This window comes from Cetorhinus maximus, chromosome 33 (genome assembly GCF_964194155.1).
Source record: "Cetorhinus maximus chromosome 33, sCetMax3.hap1.1, whole genome shotgun sequence".
NCBI classification, from domain to species: Eukaryota; Metazoa; Chordata; class Chondrichthyes; order Lamniformes; family Cetorhinidae; genus Cetorhinus; species Cetorhinus maximus.
The window spans coordinates 10,249,158-10,276,657 of NC_135911.1; the positions used below are offsets into that span (position 1 = coordinate 10,249,158).

At 48.2% G+C, this 27,500-nt stretch overlaps 2 protein-coding genes across 4 annotated transcripts in view; both read left to right on the forward strand.

The window, feature by feature from the left end:
- Positions 1-23,269, forward strand: part of LOC144671667 (phospholipase A2 inhibitor and Ly6/PLAUR domain-containing protein-like) — a 27,451-nt gene extending 4,182 nt beyond the window's left edge. Inside the window, exons 2-10 of one of the 3 annotated variants that reach the window (XM_078533677.1) lie at positions 2,221-2,337; positions 3,627-3,764; positions 4,321-4,464; positions 5,201-5,368; positions 6,134-6,196; positions 8,008-8,070; positions 9,983-10,045; positions 17,721-17,837; positions 21,455-23,269. In XM_078533677.1, the coding sequence (XP_078389803.1) occupies positions 2,221-2,337; positions 3,627-3,764; positions 4,321-4,464; positions 5,201-5,368; positions 6,134-6,196; positions 8,008-8,070; positions 9,983-10,045; positions 17,721-17,837; positions 21,455-21,591 (1,010 nt within the window). In that variant the 3' untranslated portion in view covers positions 21,592-23,269. Of the gene's footprint in view, positions 1-2,220; positions 2,338-3,626; positions 3,765-4,320; positions 4,465-5,200; positions 5,369-6,133; positions 6,197-8,007; positions 8,071-9,982; positions 10,046-10,811; positions 10,908-11,642; positions 12,696-17,720; positions 17,838-21,454 lie in introns of those variants that run through there. The other 2 variants (XM_078533678.1, XM_078533679.1) reach the window with 2 other exon arrangements.
- Positions 23,270-27,335: 4,066 nt separating this feature from the next.
- LOC144671559 (phospholipase A2 inhibitor and Ly6/PLAUR domain-containing protein-like) overlaps positions 27,336-27,500 on the forward strand; it is an 11,106-nt gene continuing 10,941 nt past the window's right edge. Inside the window, exon 1 of the mRNA XM_078533512.1 lies at positions 27,336-27,384. Within this exon, the coding sequence (XP_078389638.1) occupies positions 27,336-27,384 (49 nt within the window). The remainder of the gene's footprint in view (positions 27,385-27,500) is intronic.

The window sequence follows — 27,500 nt, forward strand, 5'->3', positions numbered from 1 at the left end:
GGATGTGGGCCTCGCTGGCTAGGCCAGCATTTATTGCCCATCCCTAATTGAACCCCAAAGGTGTGGTGAGTTGCCTTCTTGAACCGCTGCTGTCCATGAGGTGTAGGTATTCCCTCAGTGCTGTTAGGGAGGGAGTTCCAGGATTTTGACCTAGCGACATTGAAGGAACAGCCGCTATAATTCCAAATCAGGATGATTAGTGACTTGGAGAGGAACATCCAAGTGGTGGTGTCCCCATCTATCTGCTGTCCTTGTCCTCCTAGATGGTAGTGGTCGTGGGTTTGTAAGGTGCTGTCTGAGGAAGCTTGGTGAGTTCCTGCAGTGCATCTTGTAGATGGTACACACTGCTGCCACTGTGCATCGATGGTGGAGGGAATGAATGTTTGTGGATTGGGTGCCGATCAAGCGGGTTGCTTTGTCCTGGATGGTGTCAAGCTTATTGACTGTTGTGGGAGCTGCACTCATCCAGGCAAGTGGGGACTATTCCATCACACTCCTGATTTGTGCCTTGTATATGGTGGACAGGCTTTGGGAAGTCAGGAGGTGAATTACTTGTCGCAGGATTCCTCGCTTGTGACCTGCTCTTGTAGCCACAGTATTTATATGGCTAGTCCAGTTCAGTTTCTGGTTAACGGTCATCTCCAGGATGTTGATAATGGGGGACTCATTGATGGTAATGCCATTGGACATCAAGGGGAGAGTTTTGATCTGAGTTAGGGTGACCAAAACTGTCACACATGAAAAGTCTTGGGAAGGTGGGGCTCTATGATGATGTACATGTTGGATGAACAGTGGCAGGACTCTGGAGAAGGGATCGCTGAAGAACATTGCATGAGAAATAGGAGCAGGAGTAGGCCATTCGGCCTCTTGAGCCTGCTCCGCCATTTAATATGATCATGGCTGATCTGTTTGGGTTTCAAATCCCGCATTCCACCTACCCCGATAACCTTTGATTTCCTTGTCTAACAAGAATCTATCTACCTCTGCCTTAAAAATATTCAACGACTCCCCAGAGCATTATCCTGGGTCTCTGGTTCACTAGTCCAGCGACAATGCCACTATGCCATCGCCTCCCCAAAGCTGCCAGCTTGCTCCTTGTCAAGTGTCAAAACTCCACTGGCCCTACTACTCTCTGAGATCTCTGTTCTGCTCTCCAACTCTGCTCATGAGCAGAGTAAGCTAACTGGGGTTTTCCAGTCCATCGTGTTCCTCTGTTGGACAGACCTGAATTCCTTGATACCTGGCCCTTGAGCAGAGGAGGAGGCCACAAAACAAGTGAAGTTACGCTGAACCTTTGTAAAACTCTGGTTATCTACAAATAGAGTATTACATTCAGTTCTGGTCACCACACTTTAGGAAGAGTGTGAGTGTCCTTGAGAGGGTGAGATGGAAATTTGCCAGAATGGTTCCAGGGGTGAGGGATTTCTATGCTATGTTGGAGAAGCTGGGGTTGTTCTCCTTGGAGCAGAGAAGATTGAGGGGAGATTTGATAGAGGCGGAAAAGATTAGGCCAGGAAAGCAGTTCCTATCAGCTGATGGTACAAGGACCAGAGGACACAGATTGAGCATTTTGGGAGATAATGAGGAAGAACCTTTTTACTCAGTGAGTGGCAATGCCCTGGAACTTGCTGCCTATGAGGGTGTTGGAAGCAGAGATAACGAGTGATTTCAGATGGAGATGGGATGGGCACTGGCAGGGAGGCAGTAACATAATGGTATTGTCAGTGGACTAGTATTCCAGAGGCCCAGCGTGATGCTCTGGGGACCCGGGTTCAAATCCCACCACAGCAGATGGTGAAATTTGAATTCTAGAATTAAAAGTCCAGTGATGACCATCCTTACCTGGTCTAGCCTACATGTGACTCCAGACCCACAGTGGTGTAGTTAACTCTTAACTTGTTCAGAGGGCATTTAGGGATGCTGCCCTTTCCTTTCCCAAGTCAGTGTTGCTTACATCACATGAATGAATTGAAAAAAAACTTGAGGGGAAATAAACTTACAGGCCTACTAAGATCGGAGGACTGATTAGATTGCTCCACAGTGAGCCAGCATGGGTTCGATGGGCTGAATGGCCTCATCATTCCTGCTGATGGAGTCTATCCCCGTGGCAAATGAGTGAGTGCTCAGAGGTTCTCTACATGTGGCCTGTGTCACCGAGTTACTGACTAGCTGAGGATTGTTAATTTGACCCATTCTGGTTCATTCTTTCTCTCCCCTCAGTGCGACCTTTGACCTGTAACCAATGCTCAGCACCTTCCAGTTCCTGCAAGCTCCAAAAAACGACCTGTCCATCGAGAACCACCACCTGCAGCACCATTTCGACCACGGAAATTTACAGTGACAGTTCCTCTTCTGTTTTGTTCAAATGTTCTATCCCTCTCATCCACTGTTTCCTTCTCCCTCTTCCTCTTCATTTCAGTCTTTGTGCCCTTGGGGTTGTGCCTATAATTTAAGTCTGACTGGCAGCAAGCTTGGGTGGATTGATTGTTAGAGATTAAAGAGCGCCCAGATTGTCTTACAGGGAAGAAGGTGCACTTAGAAACAGTGGCAGCAGCCTGTTTGCTAACAGTAGGTGGACTGAAAGTCTTCAAAGTCCCAGAAAAGTGTTGAAAATATTGGTTTATAAACAGGTATGCTTTAAACTGCCCACTTATTTCCTAGATAAAAGAGAGTTCGGCTCTCAAAAATAGCGAATCACCATTTTTACTTGGATACAAGGTCCATGTGATTCACGTTGCCATGGAAATGGTCTTTGAGAGGGTATGGGTTTCTAAGATACCCCAGAAAATTCACAGACACAGTTAGTCTGTGCCAGGATCAGTAAGAGGGAGAGCAGCTATCGGCAGCAAGACACTGTGGTTCACTACACATCAATGCAGGGGTAAGCTCGTGCTTGGATTGGAAAGACTAAACTCGTGGGCAGTTAAAATGAGGCTGCATGATTTGCCTAGCTTTAGCTAGAGGGAAGAAGTCTCCAGGAAAGACTGTGAAAGACTGTTCTGGAGTTAAAAGTTTCCAGGCTGGGAAAGGAAAGGTGCAGAAGTAAACCCCGGGGAGCCAAGAATCATTCTGGAATTGGAGCGGGAGAATTGAATGTCTAAGTAAAGAACAGTATAAGTGATGATGGGTTTTTTCAATTGTTAAAAGTTCTGTTCTGCAGTTCTTAGTATAAATTGCCTACAAAATAGTGTTTAATCAATAATACTTTTAGTCTATTCATTATAGTGAATGTCTTGAAATGTGAAATCTTGTTCCACCATTTATTTAGCTATTAATTGGAAGTTCAAAATTCTTGTTAAAAGTTATTGGTCTCTACGGGGATCATGAAATCTCTCTCCCTTTCTCTCATTTCCTCTTTATCTCTTCCTCCTTACCTCTTTCTCTTTTTCCCTTTCTCTCTTTTTCCTCTTTTTTCTTCCCTCTTTCCCACTTTCGTTCTCTCTCTCTCTCTCTCTCTCTCTCTCTTTGTCTCTGTATGTTGCTCTCCCTTTCTCCCTTTTGGCCTTTCTCTCTCATGCTCATTCTCTCTCTGTCCCTTTCTCCTTCACCCCCCCTTTCTATCTTTCTTTCCTTGATAAATGGCCAGAGTATATGAAATTGCAACTATAACCTTTGCTTGTTTTCAGATGGAGTGACTAACAAGAGGATTAGAAATTCCTGTGGCCAGTGCTCTGATCCCATAGCTTTTAACACTGGAGTTGTGTTCATATCACAAAGCAGCAGCTGCTGTCGCACTGATCTCTGTAATAATCAAAAAGTTGCAGGTAAGGTTCCAGTGCGTCGTATCCCAATTCAGATCCGATAGATTCGTTTGGGAATGAGGCTGTCCTATTGAATTATGTGGTGACGGAATTAAACCAACACTGCCAAGGTCCCTTCACACTGTTCCCATCAAACACTCCCAGGACAGGTACAGCACGGGGTTAGATACAGAGTAAAGCTCCCTCTATGCTGTCCCCATCAAACACTCCCAGGACAGGTACAGCATGGGGTTAGACACAGAGTAAAGCTCTGTCTACACTGTTCTCTCTGGTGAAGGAATCTAGACTAATGGACTCTGAAAGAATTGGAGATTAAGGTGCCGACAGCACCTGGATTTATGTTTGGTATCTATGATACTGACCAGGAATGATGTATGTGAGCTGTGGAACAGTCTCGAGAGTCTGATTGGCCTCCTCCCTTTGCCATGCAACACAACCACAGGTCCTGTTGCACAATTCAAGGCATGTTTCCGTTGAAAACAGTCGACCAATTCATCAATACTGGGCTCAGCTTTGTTTGTGATCTGTAAACAAGTTCCTGTTGTGGTTTGAATTTCAGAGCCTGTGAACAGCACCCAGAATGGACTGAAATGCCGAGGGTGTTTTAACATCTTGTCCGATTCCTGCAGGGACTCTGAACAGACAGTGAAATGTGTTGGAGCAGAGACTCGCTGCATGAGTGCCTCAGGCAAGGTGGTCTTACGTACGTTCAATCTTCTGCCAGCTTTGTGTCACTCTTAATGAATACCTTTTCTCCTCATTTGTTTGTGGGGTTAACCCTCACCTCCAAGCCTGACCCCTTGTCCTGAGGGTGATTTAGTGCAGCCTAGGACATGTCTCGCCCCTGAGTTCCCAGCAGGAAAAAAAACAGTTCGGACCAGTACTTTCATTTCCCAGTTTTTACTGGTGTTCCATTTTAAGGTCTACAAGACCAGTTCGGCCAATATTGTTATTTCCGAGTTTTTACAGTTTTCTCTTTCTGGGTCAGGAGGTGGTGGGTTGGAGTCCCTTAACGTCCCCACACACCCCACCCCAAGATCTGCGCTCCGTAAACCAGGCTGGTTCTCTATAGTGCCCTGTGTTGAGGGTGAGCTGCACAGTCAGTGGTACCATCTTCAGCTGAGGGCTGTCCTGTCTGGTGAATGTAAAAGATCCCGTAGCCACTCCTGGATGAAGAGAACAGGGATTTTCCCTGATCCGATGTTAATCGCCCAGCCAATGTCGCAATAGACAATCCTCAAAGTGCCTCTTCACCTGCTGCAGCAAGGATGATCCACAGGTATATGAACCTGTGAAACACTGTCCCTGGGCTGTCCCATTACACTGCCCCATCATTTTTAACTGGCCAGTTGTCCCTCTCATGAACCCGCCCATTATAAACAGCAGTGATTGATGCACAACCCCCTCACTATCCACCCTGTAATCCTGTCTGTTTCTAGCGTTCGGCGTGAGTAATTTCATTGCCAAGGGCTGCGTCTCCGAGCAGGTCTGTCGATCGCTTGACATCTTGAGTTCTTTCCGTATCCAGTTTACCCAGCTTCCCGCGTGTTGCGCAGGGAACCTCTGCAATGGTGACCCTGGGAGAGGCACTTCCACACTGGAGCCAGGTAACGGGGGCTTTGGGAGAGGTGGGGAATGGGCAGGGAGGGGAGTGGGGAGGCACAGGGCAATTGTTCAACACCATAACGTGAGAGAGGAAGAAGAGAAGGGAGAAGGGATGCATGAAAGGAAGAACAAGAGATAGGAAGAGAGACAGGAAAGGAAGAATGAAAGAAGAGAGAAATAATGAAAGGCAGAAAGAGAGAGTAAGGGCTACTGCACTGACAGATCCAAATGTAGAAATCAGAAACATGCTTTAACATATTTGAAGTTAGACCCAGCACAACATTCTTTCCAGTGGCAGTAGGGTCGGTAACAGAGGGTCTCAGATTGAAGAGAATCAGCAAAAGAACCAGAGGGGGAGATGAGGATAAGTATTTTTTTACACAGCGAGTTGTTGTGATCTGGAAGGCATAGCCTGAAAGGACGGTGGAAGCAGATTCAATAGGAACTTTCAAACGAGGGAATTGGTTAAGAACTTGATGGGGAATAATTAGCAGATCAATGGGGACAGAGTAGCGCTGTGTGGGGGCAGTGCGGCAGTGGGACTAATAGGATAGCCCTTTCGATGAGCCAGCACGGGAATGATGGGCACAATGGTCTCCTCTGTGCTGCAAGATTCTCTGATTCTAACATAGCTAATAGATAGAGAAGCCCAGAGCCTGTAATGTGACACGTCCTGTATCCAACTGAACGTGTGACAGGATGAATCCTGGCCTGATCAATTTCTAGTCTTTGATTTAACAGTCTTTTTTGTCCTTCTGGTCGAACAGGAGTCATAACGAGCGGGCCAGTGACAACAGAGTCCAGCAGCAGAACAACAACCAATAGCACGGGTAAGAATAAAAATGCGAAATTCACAGGTACTATCCAAGTTTTTATGTAAGAGACCCAAGGGGCTGAATGGCCTCCTCCTGTTCCTGTGTAAGAGACCCAAGGGGCTGAATGGCCTCCTCCTGTTCCTGTGTAAGAGACCCAAGGGGCTGAATGGCCTCCTCCTGTTCCTGTGTAAGAGACCCAAGGGGCTGAATGGCCTCCCCCTGTTCCTGTGAAAGAGACCCAAGGGGCTGAATGGCCTCCCCCTGTTCCTGTGTAAGAGACCCAAGGGGCTGAATGGCCTCCTCCTGTTCCTGTGTAAGAGACCCAAGGGGCTGAATGGCCTCCTCCTGTTCCTGTGTAACAGGCTTGAGGGGACTGAATGAGAGAAAGAGGGAGAGTATAAGAGAGAGAGACAGGGGGAGGGAGTGAGACAGAGAGAGAGATAGAGAGAGAAGGAAGCCAAAGAGAGCAGGGAAGGAATATGTAAAAGGGAGAAGGAACCGTGGGGTTAAATGGGCCTCCTCCGACTCCTGTGTTACAGACCCGAGGGGGGCTGAATGGCCGCCTCCTGTCCTGTGTAACAGACCCAAGGAGGCTGAATGGCTTCCTCCTGTTCCTGTGTAGTAGGCTCGAGGGGCTGAATTACCACCTCCTGTTCCCGTGTAACAGGCTCAAGGGACTGAATGGCCTCTTCCTGTTTCTTTGTCACAGGCTCAAATTTCTGAATGACCTCCTCCTTTTGTGTGTAATGGGGCTGAGTGGACCTCCTCCTGTTCCTGTGTAACAGGCTCGAGGGGCTGCATGGCCTCCTCCTGTTTCTTTGTAACAGGATTGAGGGACTGAATGTGCCTCCTCCTGTTCCTGTGTAACAGGCTCGAGGGCCTGAATGTGCCTCATCCTGTTTCTGTTTTACACTGGGGCCAGGCTACGGGGGCATTTTGAGGGGGGTGTGTAGGTGGGCGGCACTGGGCATGGGTGGGTGTATGGGCAGGGCAAAAGTGTGGGGATGAATGGGCGGAGGCATTGGGGATGGGTCGGCAGAGGGGGTGGGGATGGGTGAGCGGAGGGGGTGTGGGTAGGCACAGAGCAGAGAGCAATTGATCAACACCATAACTTGAGAGAGAGAGAGAGAGACAAAGAGAGTGAGAGTGGAAGTAGGAAGCCAAAGAGAGTAGGGAAGGAATACGTGAAAGGGAGAGCAGAAGAGAGGAAGAGAGACGGGAAAGATGGAATGAAAGAGAAATAGAATGAGGGACAGAATGAGAGAGAGGGAGGGGATATTGTGCTGACAAATCCAAAGTCGAAACAGGGCCCAACATATTTAAAGGTAAACCCAGGACAACAATTATTTCCAATGGCAGGAGGGTCGGTAACCAGAGGGACACAGATTGAAGAGAATCGGTGAAAGAACCAGAGGGGGAGATGAGGACAATTTTTTTGTTTACACAGCGAGTTGTTGTGATCTGGAAGGCGCTGCCTGAAAGGGCGGTGGAAGCAGATTCAATAGGAACTTTCCAAAGCGGGGAATTAGTTAAATACTTGAAGGGGAAAGTTTTGCAGGGCTGTGAGTGAAAGAGTCGGCGAGTGGGGGTGTTGGAATGGGACTAAATGGGGAACTCTTTCAAAGAGCCAGCAGAGGCACAATGGGCTGAATGGTCTTTGTGCTGGGAGCTTCTCTAATCCTAACTTGATCTACAGATTCATGAGCCCGGAGCCTCTGATTGGCCACGTACTGTACCAAATCAAAAGTGAGTTGCGATGAATCATTTCGAGCCTTTGTTTTAATAATCTCTTCACTCCTCCTCCCTTTCCCTGATTGGTCAATCAGGTGTCATAACAAGCAGCCCAGTGACATCAGAGACCAGCAGCAGTGGACCAACCAATAGCAAGGGTAGGAACTCACATCTCCTGTTATTCTTCGAATTAATAGACAAGTACATGTTAACTGGGATTTGTTTAAGATCCTTGTTCCAGGCCTACTCCTGTTCCTGTGTAAGAGACACGATGGGCTGAATGAGCTCCTCCTGTTCATGTGTAACAGACCCAAGGGGGCTGAATGGCCCTCCTCCTGTTCCTGTGTAAGAGACCCAAGGGGCTGAATGGCCTCCCCCTGTTCCTGTGTAAGAGACCCAAGGGGCTGAATGGCCTCCTCCTGTTCCTGTGTAAGAGACCCAAGGGGCTGAATGGCCTCCCCCTGTTCCTGTGTAAGAGACCCAAGGGGCTGAATGGCCTCCCCCTGTTCCTGTGTAAGAGACCCAAGGGGCTGAATGGCCTCCTCCTGTTCCTGTGTAAGAGACCCAAGGGGCTGAATGGCCTCCTCCTGTTCCTGTGTAACAGGCTTGAGGGGACTGAATGAGAGAAAGAGGGAGAGTATAAGTGAGAGAGACAGGGGGAGGGAGTGAGACAGAGAGAGAGATAGAGAGAGAAGGAAGCCAAAGAGAGCAGGGAAGGAATATGTAAAAGGGAGAAGGAACCGTGGGGTTAAATGGGCCTCCTCCGACTCCTGTGTTACAGACCCGAGGGGGGCTGAATGGCCTCCTCCTGTCCTGTGTAACAGACCCAAGGAGGCTGAATGGCTTCCTCCTGTTCCTGTGTAGTAGGCTCGAGGGGCTGAATTACCACCTCCTGTTCCCGTGTAACAGGCTCAAGGGACTGAATGGCCTCTTCCTGTTTCTTTGTCACAGGCTCAAATTTCTGAATGACCTCCTCCTTTTGTGTGTAATGGGGCTGAGTGGACCTCCTCCTGTTCCTGTGTAACAGGCTCGAGGGGCTGCATGGCCTCCTCCTGTTTCTTTGTAACAGGATTGAGGGACTGAATGTGCCTCCTCCTGTTCCTGTGTAACAGGCTCGAGGGCCTGAATGTGCCTCATCCTGTTTCTGTTTTACACTGGGGCCAGGCTACGGGGGCATTTTGAGGGGGGTGTGTAGGTGGGCGGCACTGGGCATGGGTGGGTGTATGGGCAGGGCAAAAGTGTGGGGATGAATGGGCGGAGGCATTGGGGATGGGTCGGCAGAGGGGGTGGGGATGGGTGAGCGGAGGGGGTGTGGGAAGGCACAGAGCAGAGAGCAATTGATCAACACCATAACTTGAGAGAGAGAGAGAGAGAGACAAAGAGAGTGAGAGTGGAAGTAGGAAGCCAAAGAGAGTAGGGAAGGAATACGTGAAAGGGAGAGCAGAAGAGAGGAAGAGAGACGGGAAAGATGGAATGAAAGAGAAATAGAATGAGGGACAGAATGAGAGAGAGGGAGGGGATATTGTGCTGACAAATCCAAAGTCGAAACAGGGCCCAACATATTTAAAGGTAAACCCAGGACAACAATTATTTCCAATGGCAGGAGGGTCGGTAACCAGAGGGACACAGATTGAAGAGAATCGGTGAAAGAACCAGAGGGGGAGATGAGGACAATTTTTTTGTTTACACAGCGAGTTGTTGTGATCTGGAAGGCGCTGCCTGAAAGGGCGGTGGAAGCAGATTCAATAGGAACTTTCCAAAGCGGGGAATTAGTTAAATACTTGAAGGGGAAAGTTTTGCAGGGCTGTGAGTGAAAGAGTCGGCGAGTGGGGGTGTTGGAATGGGACTAAATGGGGAACTCTTTCAAAGAGCCAGCAGAGGCACAATGGGCTGAATGGTCTTTGTGCTGGGAGCTTCTCTAATCCTAACTTGATCTACAGATTCATGAGCCCGGAGCCTCTGATTGGCCACGTACTGTACCAAATCAAAAGTGAGTTGCGATGAATCATTTCGAGCCTTTGTTTTAATAATCTCTTCACTCCTCCTCCCTTTCCCTGATTGGTCAATCAGGTGTCATAACAAGCAGCCCAGTGACATCAGAGACCAGCAGCAGTGGACCAACCAATAGCAAGGGTAGGAACTCACATCTCCTGTTATTCTTCGAATTAATAGACAAGTACATGTTAACTGGGATTTGTTTAAGATCCTTGTTCCAGGCCTACTCCTGTTCCTGTGTAAGAGACACGATGGGCTGAATGAGCTCCTCCTGTTCATGTGTAACAGACCCAAGGGGGCTGAATGGCCCTCCTCCTGTTCCTGTGTAAGAGACACGATGGGGCTGAATGGGCCTACTCGTGTTTCTGTGTAACAGGCTCAATGGGGTAGAATGGGCCACCTCGTGTTCCTTTGTAACAGGATCGATGGGACTGAGTGAGCTTAATGGGCGTCCTCCTGTGCCTGTGTAACAGGCTCGAGGGGGATTGAATGGCCTCCTGTTCCTGTGAAACAGGCTCGAGGGGGAATGAATGGCCTCCTGTGCCTGTGTAACAGGCTCGAGGGGGAATGAATGGCCTCCTGTTCCTGTGAAACAGGCTCAAGGGGAATGAATGGCCTCCTCCTGTTCCTATGTAACAGGCTCGAGGGGGAATGAATGGTCTCCTCCTGTTCCTATGTAACAGGCTCGAGGGGGAATGAATGGCCTCCTCTTGTTCCTGTGTAACAGGCTTGAGGGGGAATGAATGGCCTCCTCCTGTTCCTGTGTAACAGGCTGGATGGCCTATTTCTGTGCTGCGAAGGAAAGAATTCTGGTCTATACTGGCTCCTGACACATACTCAGCTTTGAAGACTGCTTTCATCAGTCTTGTTAGTTATTAACCATTATTTCCAATTCTTCCAGTAGGACGCTTACGGTTTATTATCGGAGTGGCAGTGGGCGTCACATGCGCAGTTCTGATAGCGATGGGATTTTGTTACTGTCAATACAAAAAGAAAAAGGGTCAGTGTGGTATTCTTTTGGAACAAATTACTGCCACCTCAGTCATAGAATCATACAACATGAAAGGAGCCATTTCTCCCTTTCCTGCTCAGGCTGGCCCCTTTGTGAACTTACACCTAATGAGTCCCACTCCCCTCTAAACTCTTCAGGTCTATATCCAATTGTCTCAATGCAAAAGGTGCAGCCTGACCAGAATAATTACCTCTGGAACCTTCTTTAGACCCTACAACCCTCCCTATCTCTGTAACCTCCTCCAGCCCCTACAACCCTCCCTATCTCTGTAACCCCCACCCCCCCCAGCCCCAATAATCCTCCCTAACCTCTTAACCTCCTCCAGCCCCTACAACCTCTCTTCCAATTGTGGTCTCTTGATCAGCTCCCGATTTCCATTGCTTCATCATCGGCGGCTGTGCCTTCAGCTGCCTGGGATATAAGCTCTGGTTTTCCCTCCCTAAACCTCTCCAGCTAATTCTCTCTCTCTCCTTCTCTCTCTCTCACACCTCCTTTATGACTCGCCTATAAAACTGACCTCTTTGACCAAGCTTTTGATCACCTGTCCCTAATATCTCCTCATGTGGAGGACACCTGTCCCTAGTATCTCCTCATTGGGGTCAAACCTTACTTTATAATGCTCCTGTGAAGCGCTTTAAGCATGTATTGAAGGTGCTATATGAGTACAAGTTGTTCTTGTCATTCATGTATCTGAATTCCTCTCTTGGCTCCCTCTGAATGTAGACTCCAGTCCTATCTGATGCTTTGAAGGAGGTTCCTGATTTTTGGCAGGACTTGGTTTCCTGAGGCTCTAGCTGATTTCTGGTTGTGACTCTGCTACCTGTGTGATGGTATCTCTCTGTCATCACTTGGCATTGGGTATTACTCGAGAAGGATGTGACTACGAGGGGACAATCGATTTCTCTGTTTCTTAGAGAGGAAATGAGACAACCCCTTTATCTGGTGAAATAAAGACTTTTGCGTGCTACCCTCAATAATTGTGGCTGTAAACATTTACTTCCTAATTTCAAGCCAATGCTTCTTGCAGTTTGATGTTTGCTAACCTGCAACATGTCCATCTGTTTTTCTTTTCTTTGTTCACGGGATGTGGGCTTCGCTGGCTGGGCCAACATTTATTGCCCTTGAGAAGGTGGTGGTGAGCTGCCTAGTTGAACTGCTGCAGTTCATATGGCGTATGTACACCCACAGTGCTGTTAAGAAGGGAGTTCCAGGATTTTGGCTCAGCGACAGTGAATGGATGGTGATATATTTCCAAGTCAGGATGGTGAGCGGCTTGGAGGGGAATTTCCAGGTGGTGGTGTTCTCTTCTATCTGCTGCCCTTGCCCTTCATTGCCACAGAAGGCTGTGGAGGCCAGGTCATTGAGTGTATTTAAGAGCGAGATAGATAGGTTCTTGATTGGTAAGGGGATCAAAGGTTACGGGGAGAAGGCGGGAGAATGGGGTTGAGAACCTTATCAGCCATGATTGAATGGCGGTGCAGACTCGATGGGCCGATTGGCCTAATTTCTGCTCCTATGTCTTATGGTAGTGGTCGTGAGTTTGGAAGATGCTGTCTAAGGAGTCTAGCTGAGTTGCTGCAGTGCACCTTGTGGATGGTACACACTGCTACCACTGTGCATTGGTGGTGGAGGGATTGAATATTGAAGTTACTGGATGTGGTGCCAATCAAGCAGACAGCTTTGTCCTGGATAATGTTGAGCTTCTTGAGTGTTGTTGGAGTTTCACCTGTTTAACCCAAGATGTATGCTGTTTGTTCAATAAAAGAAATCAATGCATCTATGTGGCGTTTTTCATGATCTCCAGATGTCTCTTCAGGTCGATGTCCAATTGTCTCAATACAAAAGCTACAGTCTGACTAGAATAATTATCCCTGTAACCTCCTCCAGCCCCTAAAGCCCTCCGTTTCTCTGTAAACTCCTCCAGCCCCTACAGCCCTCCCTATCTCTGTAACCTCCTCCAGCCCTCCCTATCTCTGTAACCTCCTCCAGTCCCAAAGCCCTCCCTATCTCTGTAACCTCCTCCAGCCCCTACAAACCTATCTCTGTAACCTCCACCAACCCTCCCTATCTCAGTATCCTCCTCCAGCCTCTCCAATCCTCTCTATCTGTGTAACCTCCTCCAGCCCACCCATCTCTGTAACCTCCTCCAGCACCCCCATCTCTGTAACCTCCTCCAGCCCTTCCAAATCTCTGTAACCTCCTCCAGCCCCAACAACCCTCCCTAACATTGTAACCTCCTCCAGCCTCTACAGCCCTCCCTATCTCTGTAACCTCCTCCGGCCCCTCCAGCTCTTCCTATTGCTTTAAACTCCCGCAGACTCTCAAAATCTCTGTAACCTCCTCCAGCCTTTCCAACCCTCCCTATCTCTGTTGCCTCTTCCAGCACCTCCAATCCTCCCTATCTCTGTAACCGCCTCCAGCCCTTACAACCTCTCTTCCAATTGTGGTCTCTTGATCATCCCCCGATTTCCATCGCTTCATCATTGGCGGCTGTGCCTTCAGTTGCCTGGGATATAAGCTCTAGATTTCTCTCCCTGAACCTCTCCAGCTATTTCTCTCTCTCTCTCCCTCTCTCTCTCTCTCACACCTCCTTTATGATTCGCCTATAAAACCGACCTCTTTGACCAAGCATTTGGTCACCTGTACCTAATATCTCCTCATGTTGAGGTCACCTGTCCCTAATATCTCCTCATGTGGTTTGGCGTCTAACCTTACTTTATAATGCTCCTGTGAAGTGCTTTAGCATGTATTGAAGGTGCTATATGAGTACAAGTTGTTCTTGTCATTCATGTATCTGAATTCCTCTCTTGGCTCCCTCTGAATTTAAACTCCTGTCCTATCTGATGCTTTGAAGGAGGTTCCAGATTTTTGGCAGGACTTGGTTTCCTGAGGCTCCAGCTGATTCCTGGTTGTGACTCTTACCTGTGGGATGGTATCTCTCTGTCATCACTTGGCATTGGGTATTACTCGAGAAGGATGTGATTACGAGGGGACAATCGATTTCTCTGTTTCTTAGTGAGGAAATGAGACAACCCCTTTCACTATCTGGTGAAATAAAGACTTTTGCGTGCTACCCTCAATAATTGTGGCTGTAAACATTTACTTCCTAATTTCAAGCCAATGCTTCTTGCAGTTTGATGTTTGCTAACCTGCAACATGTCCATCTGTTTTTCTTTTCTTTGCTCACGGGATGTGGGCTTCACTGGCTGGGCCAACATTTATTGCCCTTGAGAAGGTGGTGGTGAGCTGCCTAGTTGAACTGCTGCAGCTCATATGGTGTATGTACGCCAAGAGTGCTGCTAGGAAGGGAGTTCCAGGATTTTGACTCAGCGACAGTGAATGGATGGCGATATATTTCCAAGTCAGGATGGTGAGCGGCTTGGAGGGGAATTTCCAGGTGGTGGTGTTCTCTTCTATCTGCTGCCCTTGCCCTGTGGAGGCCAGGTTATTGAGTATATTTAAGAGCGAGATAGATAGGTTCTTGATTGGTAAGCGGATCAAAGGTTACGGGGAGAAGGCGGGAGAATGGGGTTGAGAACCTTATCAGCCATGATTGAATGGCGGTGCAGACTCGATGGGCCGATTGGCCTAATTTCTGCTCCTATGTGTTATGGTAGTGGTCGTGAGTTTGGAAGATGCTGTCTAAGGAGTCTAGCTGAGTTGCTGCAGTGCACCTTGTGGATGGTACGCACTGCTACCACAGTGCATTGGTGGTGGAGGGATTGAATATTGAAGTTACTGGATGTAGTGCCAAATCAAACGGACTGCTTTGTCCTGGATGGTGTTAAGCTTCTTGAGTGTTGTTGGAGTTTCACCTGTTTAACCCAAGATCAATGCATCTATGTGGCGTTTTTCATGATCTCCAGATGTCTCTTCAGGTCGATGTCCAATTGTCTCAATACAAAATGTGCAGTCTGACCAGAATAATTATCTCTGTAACCTCCTCCAGCCCCTACAGCCCTCCGTTTCTCTGTCACCTCCTCCAGCCCCTACAGCCCTCCCTATCTCTGTAACCTCCTCCAGCCCCAAAGCCCTCCCTATCTCTGTAACCTCCTCCGGCCCCTACAAACCTATCTCTGTAACCTCCTCCAACCCTCCCTATCTCAGTATCCTCCAGCCTCTCCAATCCTCTCTATCTGTGTAACCTCCTCCAGCCCCCCCATCTCTGTAACCTCCGCCAGCCCTTCCAAATCACTGTAACCTCCTCCAGCCCCTACAACCCTCCCTATCTCTGAAACCTCCTCCAGCCCCTACAACCCTCCCTATCTCTGTAACCTCCTCCAGCCCCTACAATGCTCCCTAACTCTGTAACCTCCTCCAGCCGCTACAACTCTCCACGTGTGTAACCTCCTCCAGCCCCTACAACCTTCCCTATCCCTGTAACCTCCTCCAGCCCCTACAACCGTCCCTATCTCTGTAACTTCCTCCAGCCCCTACACCCTCCCTATCTCTGTAACCTCCTCCAGCAGCTACAACTCTCCACGTGTGTAACCTCCTCCGGCCCCTACAACCTTCCCTATCCCTGTAACGTCCTCCAGCCCCTACAACCCTCCCTATCTCTGTAACCTCCTCCAGCCGCTCCAACCTTTCCTATCTCTGTAGCCTCCTCTAGCCCCTCCAACCCTCCCTATCTCTGTAACCTCCTCCAGCCCCTACAACCCTCGCTATCTCTGTCACCTCCACCAGCACCTACAACGCTCCCTATCTCTGTATCCTCCTCCAGCCGCTACAACTCTCCACGTGTGTAACCTCCTCCAGCCCCTACATCCCTCCCTATCCCTGTAACCTCCTCCAGCCCCGACAAACCATCCCTATCTCTGTAACCTCCTCCAGCCTCTACAACCTTTCCTATCTCTGTTACCTTCTCCAGCCCCCCCAATCCCCCCTATCTCTGTAACCTCCTCCAGCCCCCACATCTCTGTAACCTCCTTCAGCCCTCAGGAAGAGTGCTTGACAGCCAGCAAAGTGCATTGTTTGAAGTGCCAATGCCATTGCAACTTAGAGAATGTGGCAGCCAATTAATGCACAGTAAGATCCCACAACCTTGCCACCTGACAACTTGACACAGGTTGTGTTGTGGGGATGGTCCTTCTTCCTCACTCACTATCTCTGTCCCCCTCTGAGATATCACCACCCTGACAGCTGACAATCTCTTTCTCTCTCTCTCTCTCTCTCAGGTTAAGACCAGAGTTTCCACACAAGGCCAGATGTTTTCTTTTTTGGAATTATGAGTATTTGTATTAAATGAAAGGAGATAAACATCACTTCTGGATCAATCATTTTGTTGTTCAGAGTAAATGAGGCGTGAAGATTTCCCACATTCTCTAAAATATGTGGATAATCCTTTACTCTAGTGATTCAGTGAATCACAGGCCCTCTCCATTTGCCTCTGTTGCTCTTTCATAAACTCTCATGCTCTCTATATGTGTCTCTTTTTGTCTTTCTCTCTTTTGCAGTCTCTGAACACACACACCCTCAGACCCACTTTCTCTTTTTTTCTCTCTCTCAGCACATGCTCTCTCCATCTCTCTAACTCCCTGTCTCTGTCTATCTCTCTCTTTCCATCTGTCTTTCCCTCCTTTTCCCCCTTTGCCCATCTACACCTATGTGTGTGTGCGTGGTACCAGCAACTAATATACTATTGAGATATATATATAGATATATACTCATTGACACGTGTGTGCTTTTTCACTCATTTTTGCTGTGGCTGCTGCAACAAACCCAGCATTTGTTGCCCAACATTAGTTGTCCCTTAAAATGATGGTGGTGAGCTGCCGCCATCTTGAACCGCCATGTGGTGTGTGTACAACTACTGTGCTCTCAGGGAGGGAGTTCCAGGATTTTGACCCATCAACAATGAAGGAACTGCAATATATTTCTAGATCAGGATGGAGGAGAAGTTGAAAATGATGGTGATCCTATGTGTCTGCTGCCCTTGCCGTTCTAGATGGTAGATGTCATGGGTTTGGAAGGTGCTGTTGAAGCTTTGACTTGTTGCTACAATGCACCTTGTAAATGGTACACACTGACGCCACTCTGGGCTGGTTGTGGGGGGAGCAAATGTTTAAAGTGGTCAATGGGTTGCTGATCAATCGGGTTGGTTTACCCTGGGTGGTCTTGAGTGTTGTGGGAGCTGCACTCATTCAGGCAAGCGGACAGTATTCCATCACACTCCTAGATGGAGTTCTGGCTTTGGGAAGTCAGGAGATGGATTACTCACCTCGGGATTACAAGCGTCGGACCTGCTCTCGTAGCCACAGTATCTGTGAGTCCAGTTCTGATTCTGGCCAATCATGATGCTCGAGGGGGTTTTCGGTGCCAGCCATGTCACAGTCGGCAGCTGCCTCGCCTCTGGGCCAGAAGGTTGTGTGCTCAAAGCCCCTCTCCTGAGAAATGAGCACATAATCCAGGGTGACACTCCCAGTGCACCACTGAGTGGGTGCTGCACTGTCAGAGACGTTAAGTGAGGTCCTGTCTGCCTCTAAGATGGGCATAAAATACCCCACGGCAACTATGTCAGAGAAGAGCCGATGATCTCCCCTGGTGTCCTGGGTCAATGTTTAACATTCAGTAGCATCACATGTCTGGTCGTTTATCTCATTGCTCTTTGTGGGATCTTGCTGTGTGTTAATTGGATGCCTCGTTTCCCTATATTACAACAGTGGCCGCAACTCAAACCTACACCATTGTCTTTGAAATGCTCAGGGTTACTGGGCCGGACTCTGAGATCTACACATCTCAGATCTCAGCTCTGTGACTGCGACAGTGACTGATGATTTGATCTTGTATGTTTTGTTCCAGCCTTGACCCTGAAATGTTTCTGTTGTAAAGTTCCAACAGGAAACTGTACACAACAGGAAGCCTGCGATCCAGCTCAGAACCTGAACTGCAGAACCACCTTAGCCACATGGAGAATCAGTGAGAATTTCTCCATTTAACTTGAATTCATTGTAAAATTGCAAAAGTACGTTAGTGTGTAGATAGACAGGCAGGCAGTGCTGTGTTCTACTGCGGGGTCGCTTTGCTCATGAACCAGGGGTTGCACCCAGAGGGTGAGTTGATAACAATATGCTGCAGATGCACAGACCAATATGAAATGAAGCAATACTATTTATTAACAAACACAACAAAGCACTAACATGATGTGTGCTTCTCCAACCAGACCCTACTCTAGCGCTGCACAGCTATTGGGTCATACAGTCATGTGGTCAATCTGCTCATATTCTCTTCAAGGTGTATTGCACCTCAGATTACCACACGCAAATAGATAGATTGCGATAGAGAGATAGATAGAGAGGTAAATAGATTGATGAAATGTCTGTAATGTTCATTGATTCTATTGGAGCACTTGGTGATCAATGTGGAAAATTGGAATATGATTGCAATTCTGGTGATGACCATTTTGAAATGTTTTATAATGTTCTTTCAGATATTTTATGTATAAGGTATATTTTTCCAAAAAAAAAATAGAAGGATGGATAGTTGAAAATCGGAATTGATTAAGGGGTTTAAATGGGAGGAGTGCTGAAATCTCGGAGGGCGGTGGGGCTGGAAGTGGTTTCAGAGATAGGGGGAGTTGTAGGGACTGGAGGAGGTTACAGAGATAGGGAGGGTTGTAGGGGCTGGAGGAGGTTACACACGTGGAGAGTTGTAGCGGCTGGAGGAGGTTACAGAGGTAGGGAGCGTTGTAGGGGCTGGAGGAGGTTACAGAGATAGGGAGGGTTGTAGGGGCTGGAGGAGGTTACAGAGATAGGGGGGGTTGTAGGTGCTAGTGAAGGCTACAGATATAGGGAGGGTTGTAGGGGTTGGAGGAGGTTATAGAGATAGGGAGGATTCTATGAGCTGGTGGAGATTACAGAGATAGGGAGGATTGTAGGAACTGATGAGATTACAGAGATAGGGAGGTTGTAAGGGCTGGAGGAGGTTATAGAGATAGGGAGGATTCCAGGAGCTGATGGAAATTGCAGAGATAGGGAGGATTCCAGGAGCTGATGGAGATTGCAGAGATAGGAAGGATTGTAGGAGTTGATGGAGATTACAGAAATAGGGAGGGTGTAGGGGCTGGAGGAGGTTATAGAGATAGGGAGGATTCCAGGAGCTGATGGAGATTACAGAGATAGGAAGGATTGTAGGAGCTGATGGAGATTACAGAGATAGGGAGGATTGTAGGAGCTGATGGAGATTACAGAGATAGGGAGGATTGTAGGAGCTGATGGAGATTACAGAGATAGGGAGGGTGTAGGGGCTGGGCTGTTTCTGTAAATTCTGTGTGTGTCGTGAGGGACATCCACATTGGCCAGATACTTCAGAGCTGCCCTTAATGGTGGGTTGTTGCATGAACTAACTGCCTTCACCAGGACGGGGGCAGCCACCTGTCTACATGGTCCTTGTAGTCTGTGTCAGAACTTTAACCCAATACAATTCACGGTTCCATTTCCAAGGGTTTATCTTCCTACGTGCCGCTCATTAACGGGTGCGGGAACTGTACTGGAAATCTGTCCTTTAATGGCGGCACATTGTCAGCAGCCACGCCAGTTTGACCTCTGCAATAACCAGACCATCACAGGTACGGCACAAGTATATACACGGGAAGGTTAAATTTACATGCAAAAAGGAAAAGTCACAGTATAATAAGCTATATAGTGATAGTTATAATGACATTATGGCACATAACCAGATCATATGACCTAATGAGTCCATGCCAATTGCCTTTAAGGAGAGATGGTGGAGTAGTGGACTAGTAATCCTGAGGCCAAGGCTAGTCCTCTAGGGACATGGGTTCAAATCCTACCATGGCGGCTGGCAGAATTTAAATTTAATTAAGTAATAAAATATGACATTGAATGCTAGTCCCGGCAATGGTGACTCTGAAACTATCATCGATTGCTGTAAAAACCCATCTGGTTCACTAATGCCCTTTAGGGAAGGAGATCTGCCATCCTTACGCGGTCTGACCTACATGTGACTGCAGACCCACAGCAATGTGGCCGACTCTTAGCTGCCCTCTGAAATGGTTGAGTAAGCCACTCAGCTCTGTACCAAACTGGTACAGAAAAGCCACCACCTTCCCATCCAGGCTGGGCAACAAACGCTGGCCTTGCCAGCGATGGGCACATCCCATGAAAGAACAAAAAATAGTCCAAGTATAACAAGGTATTTATCTAGTCATAGTCATAAGTATAGAAAGAACCCATCGAGTCCGTGCTTCTGTAGAATAATTCATTCTCCCGCTCTCTTCCCCGTATACCTGCACGTTTATTACCCTCAAGTGCCCATCCAATTTCCTTTTGAAAGGCTTGAGCGTCTCTGCTTCTCCCTCGCTGGTAGACAATGAGTTCCAGGCCATTACCACTGGCCTGTGTAAAGGATGTTTATTTTCCAAGAAGAATGTCAGCTTGTTTTTCTGATCAAAATGTTTTAGCTCAGATATATCTTTATTGCAACCTGGTTTAGGTCCTGCTCTAGGTGGGCAGTGATGAAACACGAACCAACTGCTCAGTGTCTCTTCAAGTGTTCACTCTTCAGTTCATGGACTGAGAAAAACTCACCCTGCTTTCTCTGGACAAGGCACAGCGCGGATGAATATTATGAGTGGTGATTGTACAGGATGAGCAATAGATCACATCCAGTTAGATGGACGGACAACATTTAAATCGGACAACATTTTCTTGCATTTATATAGCACCTTTACATCCGAACAAAAGACATGGGAGCCTCAAGCCCACTCTGCCATTCAATAAGATCATGGGTCAACTTCACTTTGCCGCCCGATGCCCGTAATTCCATTATTGCTCAAATAATGGCATTAAAATATGGTCAGACATCACGAGGCATTTCACATAAATTAACATTGAGTCACGTAAGGAGACATTCAGAGAGATGACCAAAGGTTCGGCCAAAGAGATTGGTTTTGACAGCTTTTTGAGGACGAGAAGGAGGGGTGGGAACGTTTAGAGAGGGAAAACCAGAGCTTCGGGTCCTAGACTGTTGAAGGCATGATTGCCAATGGTGGCAGGATGGAAATCAGGGGTTTCAAGAAGGAAAGAGCTTGTTTCAGCCCAGGCTGTCCCACACAATAGTGTCCCTTGTCTATCACAATATTTAAACCCTGCACACAAGCCCGAAACATGTGATCTTCTTGGGGAGGGGAGGAAGTGGGCCAATTAAGCTGAATGGCCTTCTTGTTTGTTGGTCAGAAGAGGAAAACACCACCTTGAACGGCATCAAGTGTTACACGTGCCCAGAGCTTTCGAGCAAGACCTGCGAAAATCCCAAGGACATGGTGAAATGTGTCTGGCAGCAGATGAGGTATCCCCACTCCTCAGTTAAATGTCTTACATTGCACTCCGTCAGTTACCTCCCAACATAACACCAAGGTGGCCCCAACAGAACACCGATGTAACCCCAACGTAACGACAATGCTCTGAAGAAGAGTCATACGGGCTCGGAACGTTAACCCTGTTTCTCTCTCCACAGATGCTGCCAGGCCTGCTGAGCTTTCTGTTTTTATAACGGTCATGTTGCTGTCCTTTCAGATAATCTGATGCAGAATGTCTCCATTAAAGGCTGCGCTTCCGTGAGTCTCTGCCAAACCCCAAGGCATGCCGAAAAGTTATGGTTTCCAACCAAAGCAAGATTTCTGCTGTTGCAAAGCGAGAGGGTGTCATCATAGGAGTTCAGGCAGCATAGGACAGGCTACGGCACCCTCCAGCACTGTGACTGCAAATAACCACATCTCAACAGCACAGACATTGTCTGTTCAAACCATTGACACCGTGACAGTGAATAACTTCAGCTCGACAGCATAGACATTATCTGTTCAAACCATCAACACCCTGACAGTGGATAACTACAGCTCAGCTGTTTCCTCCTTCCTTGTCCTGCCATTAATCGCTCTGACACCGTGTCTGTTTTAACCAGGACCCTGAGAACAGTAATCTGAGCTGCGGTAGATTTGCAGTCTGCCCTGTCAGTGGTGAGGCAATTTTATTTCTTCACCCAGCGAGTTGCTGTGACCTGGAAGGTGCTGCCTGAAAGGGCGGTGGGAGCAGATTCAATAGGAACTTTCAAAAGTGGAATGGATAAATACTTGAAGGGGAGCATTTTACAGGGCTATGGGGAGAAACGGTGTGGTGTGCATGAGACGAATTGGATAGTTCTTTAAAAGAGCTGGCACAGGCACGATGGGCTGAATGGACTCTTTTGTGCTGTAAGATGCATTGATTTACTCGTGGGGATTTGTAAGACAATATGCGGTGACTGGATTCACTAATTCCAAACTACATCTTATTTCTGGACCTCCGTCTTTCGGTTGATTGGATCCTTTGATGAGATTGCACTTTGCAGACACTCTAAATACTCATCCATAGATGAACTTTCTGTCTTGTACTTATCCCAACTAATCCTTCCTTTCCTCTGACACTTTTTCTCCAGAAATACCCTTGTCTTTGCAGTGGCTCAGTTGGTAATGCTCTTGCTTCTGAGTCAGGTGGTTGTGCATTTGTGTTCCACTCCAGGGACATGAGCACAGTACAGTACTGAAGGAGGGAAACTGCTGAGGGAGCGCTGCACTGTCGGAGGGTTAGTACTGAGGGAGTGCTGCACAGTCGGAGGGTCAGTACTGAGGGAATGCTGCACTGTCGGAGGGTCAATACTGAGGGAGCGCTGCACTGTCAGAGGATCAGTACTGAGGGAGCGTTGCGCTGTTGGAGGATCAGTATTGAGGGAGTGCTGCACTGTCAGAGGGCACTGAAGGAACACTGAAGTGTTAGAGAGCAATATTGAATGAACACTGCGCTGTTGGAGAGTCAACAGACCATTTGCTGCACTGTCAGGGGTTCTATCTTTCAGATGAGGCATTAAACAGAGGACCTGTCCATCCTCTCAGGTGGACATAAAAGATTCTGCAGCCTCTATTGTAAAGGTGAGTTGGGGCATTCTTCCCAGTGTCTTGACCAATATCTAGCGCTCAACCAACATTTCAAAAGCTAAAAGCAAAAACAGAAACAGAAATACCTGGAAAAACTCAGCAGGTCTGGCAGTATGGGCAGAGGAGAGCACAGTTGATGTTTCGTGTCCTCATGACCCTTCAACAGAACTGAAAAAAGCTGGTTTTCTGGTCCTTATCTCGTTTCTGTTTCTGGGACCTTGTTGTCACTGAAATTAAAACAATGACAAAGGAGGACAAAGTTTGAAGTCATAAAAGCTGAAGATTGTTATTTGGGGTTAGTTCAGCTCCCAATGTGTAAATTTGATGCAGTTACCCAATGATAAGCGCCTTCAGAGCGGCAGTAGGTAAACTTGACTGTACTCTGTACTTAAATACTCTGCAATAAACTGTCAATGTTCAACCCTACACACTGGATCATCTTAAAGACTTTTTGCCCTGATATGTTTCCAAGAATTTACCAAATTTCTCAAAGCGAGTCTCTGTTTCACAGAAAAACATTGAAAAAACAGAGAATGTACAGCATGGAGCAGGCATTCGGCACATTGTGTCTGTGTTGGCCAGAAAAGATCTCTGCAACCTGATCCAACTTCACAGCTCTTGGTCTGAAGTCCATGCTGGCTTTCTGTAGAACGTATAGATCATTCCTCTGTTCTATCGCTGTAGGCCTGAAAATTCATTCCCCTCAAGTGCCCATCCAATTTTCATTTGAAATCATTGATCATCTCTGTTTCCAGCAGCCATGAGGTCAGCGAGTTCCAGATCATCACCACTTGCCGCATAAAAAAATTTCTTTCTCACATTCCCCATTCATCTTTTACCAACAGTCTTAAATCTGAGCCCTTTAGTCCTTGTGCCATCAGCTAATGGGAGAAACTTTCCTTTGTCTAACTTATCTAAACCTCATTATCCTGCCCACCTCTATCAGATCTCCCCTCAATCTCCTTCGCTCCAAGGAGAACAACCCCAGCTTCTCAAACCCACCCTAGTCACTAATACCCCTCATTCCTGGAACCATTCTGGTAAATCTCCAGTATACCCTCTCAAGTACCTTCCCTCCTTGCTAAAGCATGTAGACCAGAACTATACGCAATACGTTAGCTGTGACATAATCCGAGCTTTATAAAGGTCCAGCAAACCTTCCCTGCTTGTGTAATCAATTTCGTATTTATGAAGCCCAAGATCCCAAAGGATTTCTTACCTGCTATCTCAATACGTCCTGTCACCTTCAAACATCTATGCACAGGTCAGAGGCTAGGAATCCTCCAGTGATTAACTCACCTCCTGACTCCCTAAATCCTGTCCGCCATCTACAAGACACAAGTCAGGAGTGTGCTGGAATGCTCTCCATTTGCCTGGATGAGGGCAGCTCCCACAACACTCAAGAAGCTCGACACCATCCAGGAGAAAGCCGCCCGCTTGATTGGCACCCCATCCACAAACATTCACTTCCTCCACGTACAATTGCAGCAGGTGTACCATCTACAAGATGCACTGCAGCAATTCAACAAGGCTCCTTAGACAGCACCTTCCAAACCCATGACTGCAGCCGTCTCAAAGGACAAGGGCAGCAGGCGCATGGGAACCCCACTGCCTGGAAATCCCCCTCCAAGCCATTCACCATCCTGACTTGGAAATACATCGGCTGTTCCTTCACTGTCGCTGGGTCAAAATCCTGGAACTGCTCCCCTAACAGCACTGTGGGTGCACCTACACCACATGGACTGCAGCGGTTCAAGAAGGCAGCTCAGCATCACCCTATCAAGGACAATTAGGGATGGGCAATCAATGCTGGCCCACCCAGCCACACCCACACCCCATAATAAAACAAAATGAACCTGAAGTGGGACTCTTTAGAACTGTGCCATTTAGTCTACATTACCTTTCATTATGGTTACTGCCAAAATGGCTCACCTCACACTTCTCTGTATTTGTATCTGCTACTTGCCTGCTAGCATATCTATGCCCTTCTGCAGTAGAATGGTATCATCCTCACTACCTGCCGTACCTCCAAGTTTGGCATCATCAACAAATGTTGAAATTTTACTCTGTACTCCAACAGCTCCTTTATATATAATCAGAAAAAATAATTGAATTTTGGGAAACATCACTGTCTATCATCCTCCAGTCTGAAAGATTGCCACATCAATGACTCACTGTTTTCTTATAAACCACGTGTTTAAACAAGCTGATGCTGGCCCTCCTATTCCATGAGCCTCAACGTCAACCAGACTATTATGTCTTTCGGAAATTACTGCAATTATCTCTTCTCTGGTAGAGCATTTATACCTTTGGTATTTTCCGGTCTTTATCCATACTTACTCTAAACCAAGTTATGGTGTGTTCGCTTTTAGCTCGATGCATCCTTACAGTCAGACGCTCCACTTGTCAGATCCAACACTGCTTCTTTTCCTGTCAAAGATTATTGATTGAGAAAGTGCTCCAGTAAATGTCAGAAATTTCTTTTCCCCTTTACCGGTATGGTTTTCCTAGGCTATTTTAGGGTAATTAAACTCTCCTAATATTATTGCTCCAATTTGGTTACACGAGTTTGAAATTTGCCAAGAAATGTTGTCATCTATTTCCATCTCACTGTCTGGGACACCAGTAACTCCTTTGCGGAGTGAGGAGGTGAGTTACTCGCTGCATAATTCCCAGCACTTAACCTAATCTTGTAGACACAGTATTCATATGGCTGGTCCAGTTCAGTTTCTTGCCAATGGTAAACGCTAGGGTGTCGATAGCGGGGGATTCAGTGGTTATATCGACCTTAGGGTAGGGAGATGGTGGGGTGGGGGCAGTAGTGGGTGGCGGAGGAACCTGCCACTGATCACTGACCACAGCCCACCCCCCTACCGTTCTGCTGGAACAGTTGCCGATAAGGATGGGGGTCGAGCTTGCTTGTCATTATCCCAGAGTCAAAGGTCATGAGGTCTTCGGAGAGTGGGCAAAAGAGATTTACCAGAATGGGACAAGGGAGAGACGGAAGCAGTTGGTACTGTTTTCCTCAGAGCGGAGAAGGCTATGAGGGCATTTGTTGCAAGTGTTTAAAATCAGGAAGGGGTTAGGTGGAGTAAAGTTAGAGAACGTGTTTCCAATGGTTGCAGTGTCGATAACCAGTTGGGCACAGGTTTAATCCGGTTAGGAAAAAGATCCCGGGGTGGCACAGGGAAAAAAAATGTTTATAATCGACGAGTGGTTCAGATTTGGAATGCACTTGCTGATAGAAAAACCGAAATCTAGAGCAGCCCTCAAGAGGGAATTGCATAAACCCTTGAAGGGGAAATAACGTGCACAGGGCTGTGCGGACAGAGCAGCAAAGTGGGGCTAATTGGACAGTCCTGTCAAAGAGCCAGCACGCACAGGATGGGCTGAATGGCCTCCTTCTGCACCGTATCACTTCATGGGCTTCGATGAAACCCTGTGCCGGAATTTTCCTCATTCTCACAAGTGAGTTGGGAGGGGGGGGGGGTCTCACATCCACTTATTGAAACCCCTCCCCCCCCGGGGGGTCTCACATCCACTTAGGGAAACCCCTCCCCCCCCCCGGGGGTCTCACATCCACTTATTGAAACCCCTCCCCCCCCTCGGGGGTCTCACATCCACTTATTGAAACCCCTCCCCCCCCTCGGGGGTCTCACATCCACTTATTGAAACCCCTCACCCCCCCCCCCCTCCTTTTAATAAAGGTTGAACATCCCATCCCGGGGAATGATATTCAGCAACTCGTAGACCCCACCTCGGCAGGAAGCAGGGAGTTCACCCTTCCCAGCCTGAGGGGGGGGGGGGGTCCTAGCCTGAGAGGGATTGGGGGGGGTCCAACACTCGAGGAGGAAATAATTTTCTCCCAGAGAGGGAGGGGGGAGGAGGGAGGGGGCAGGATTTGACGCCTCGCGGCTCCGGCACGCGCCGGACCCCAACCGACGGCGCCAATTAGCCTGAGACGACGTCGGGCCAGCGGCCTTCAGGGGCGGTCCGGCGCATGCGGGCAGGCGCGTGCGGCCTTGAGGGGCGGTCTGGCGCGTGCGTGCGAGCACGTGAGGCCTTCAGGGGCGGTCCGGCGCATGCGGGCGGGCGCGTACGGCATGCCTGTGGCGCCATTTGGGCTTTTAAATGTCAGCGACATTTTGTGTGTGAGCCTCAGACTGTCGACCCCCCCCTCCCCCCCCCAACAACAACAACTGTTGCCCCCGGACCATCCCCAGGGCCGGACTGGCAGGAGCGAGATGGTTGTGGGTGATGACCAGCCCACATTCCTGGGGAGGGAGGTCGGCTGTACCACATCCGATGGCTCTCAATGGAATGAACAGGAGGAGTTTAGAGAACCCGGAACCGGTGCACAAATCCTCACCCGTGACCAATGGACTCAAACCCCACAGAGCGCGGGGCGGGTGCGGGGTGGAGGTGAGGTCTGTGCCCCCGGGTCTGTGTCGCCGCTCCGCACGGGGAACACTCAATATCAAAGCAAGATGAAGCTGTTCCCTGGTATTTTAACCATTTGTGCGCTAGTTACCGAAGGTGAGACTTTTCACTTGTCCCTGGGTGTGTGTTTCTGTCTGTCTGTCTATCTGCGTGTGTGTGTCTGTCTCTGTGTCTGTTTCTGTCTGTCTCTGTGTCTGTGTGTCTGTCTGCGT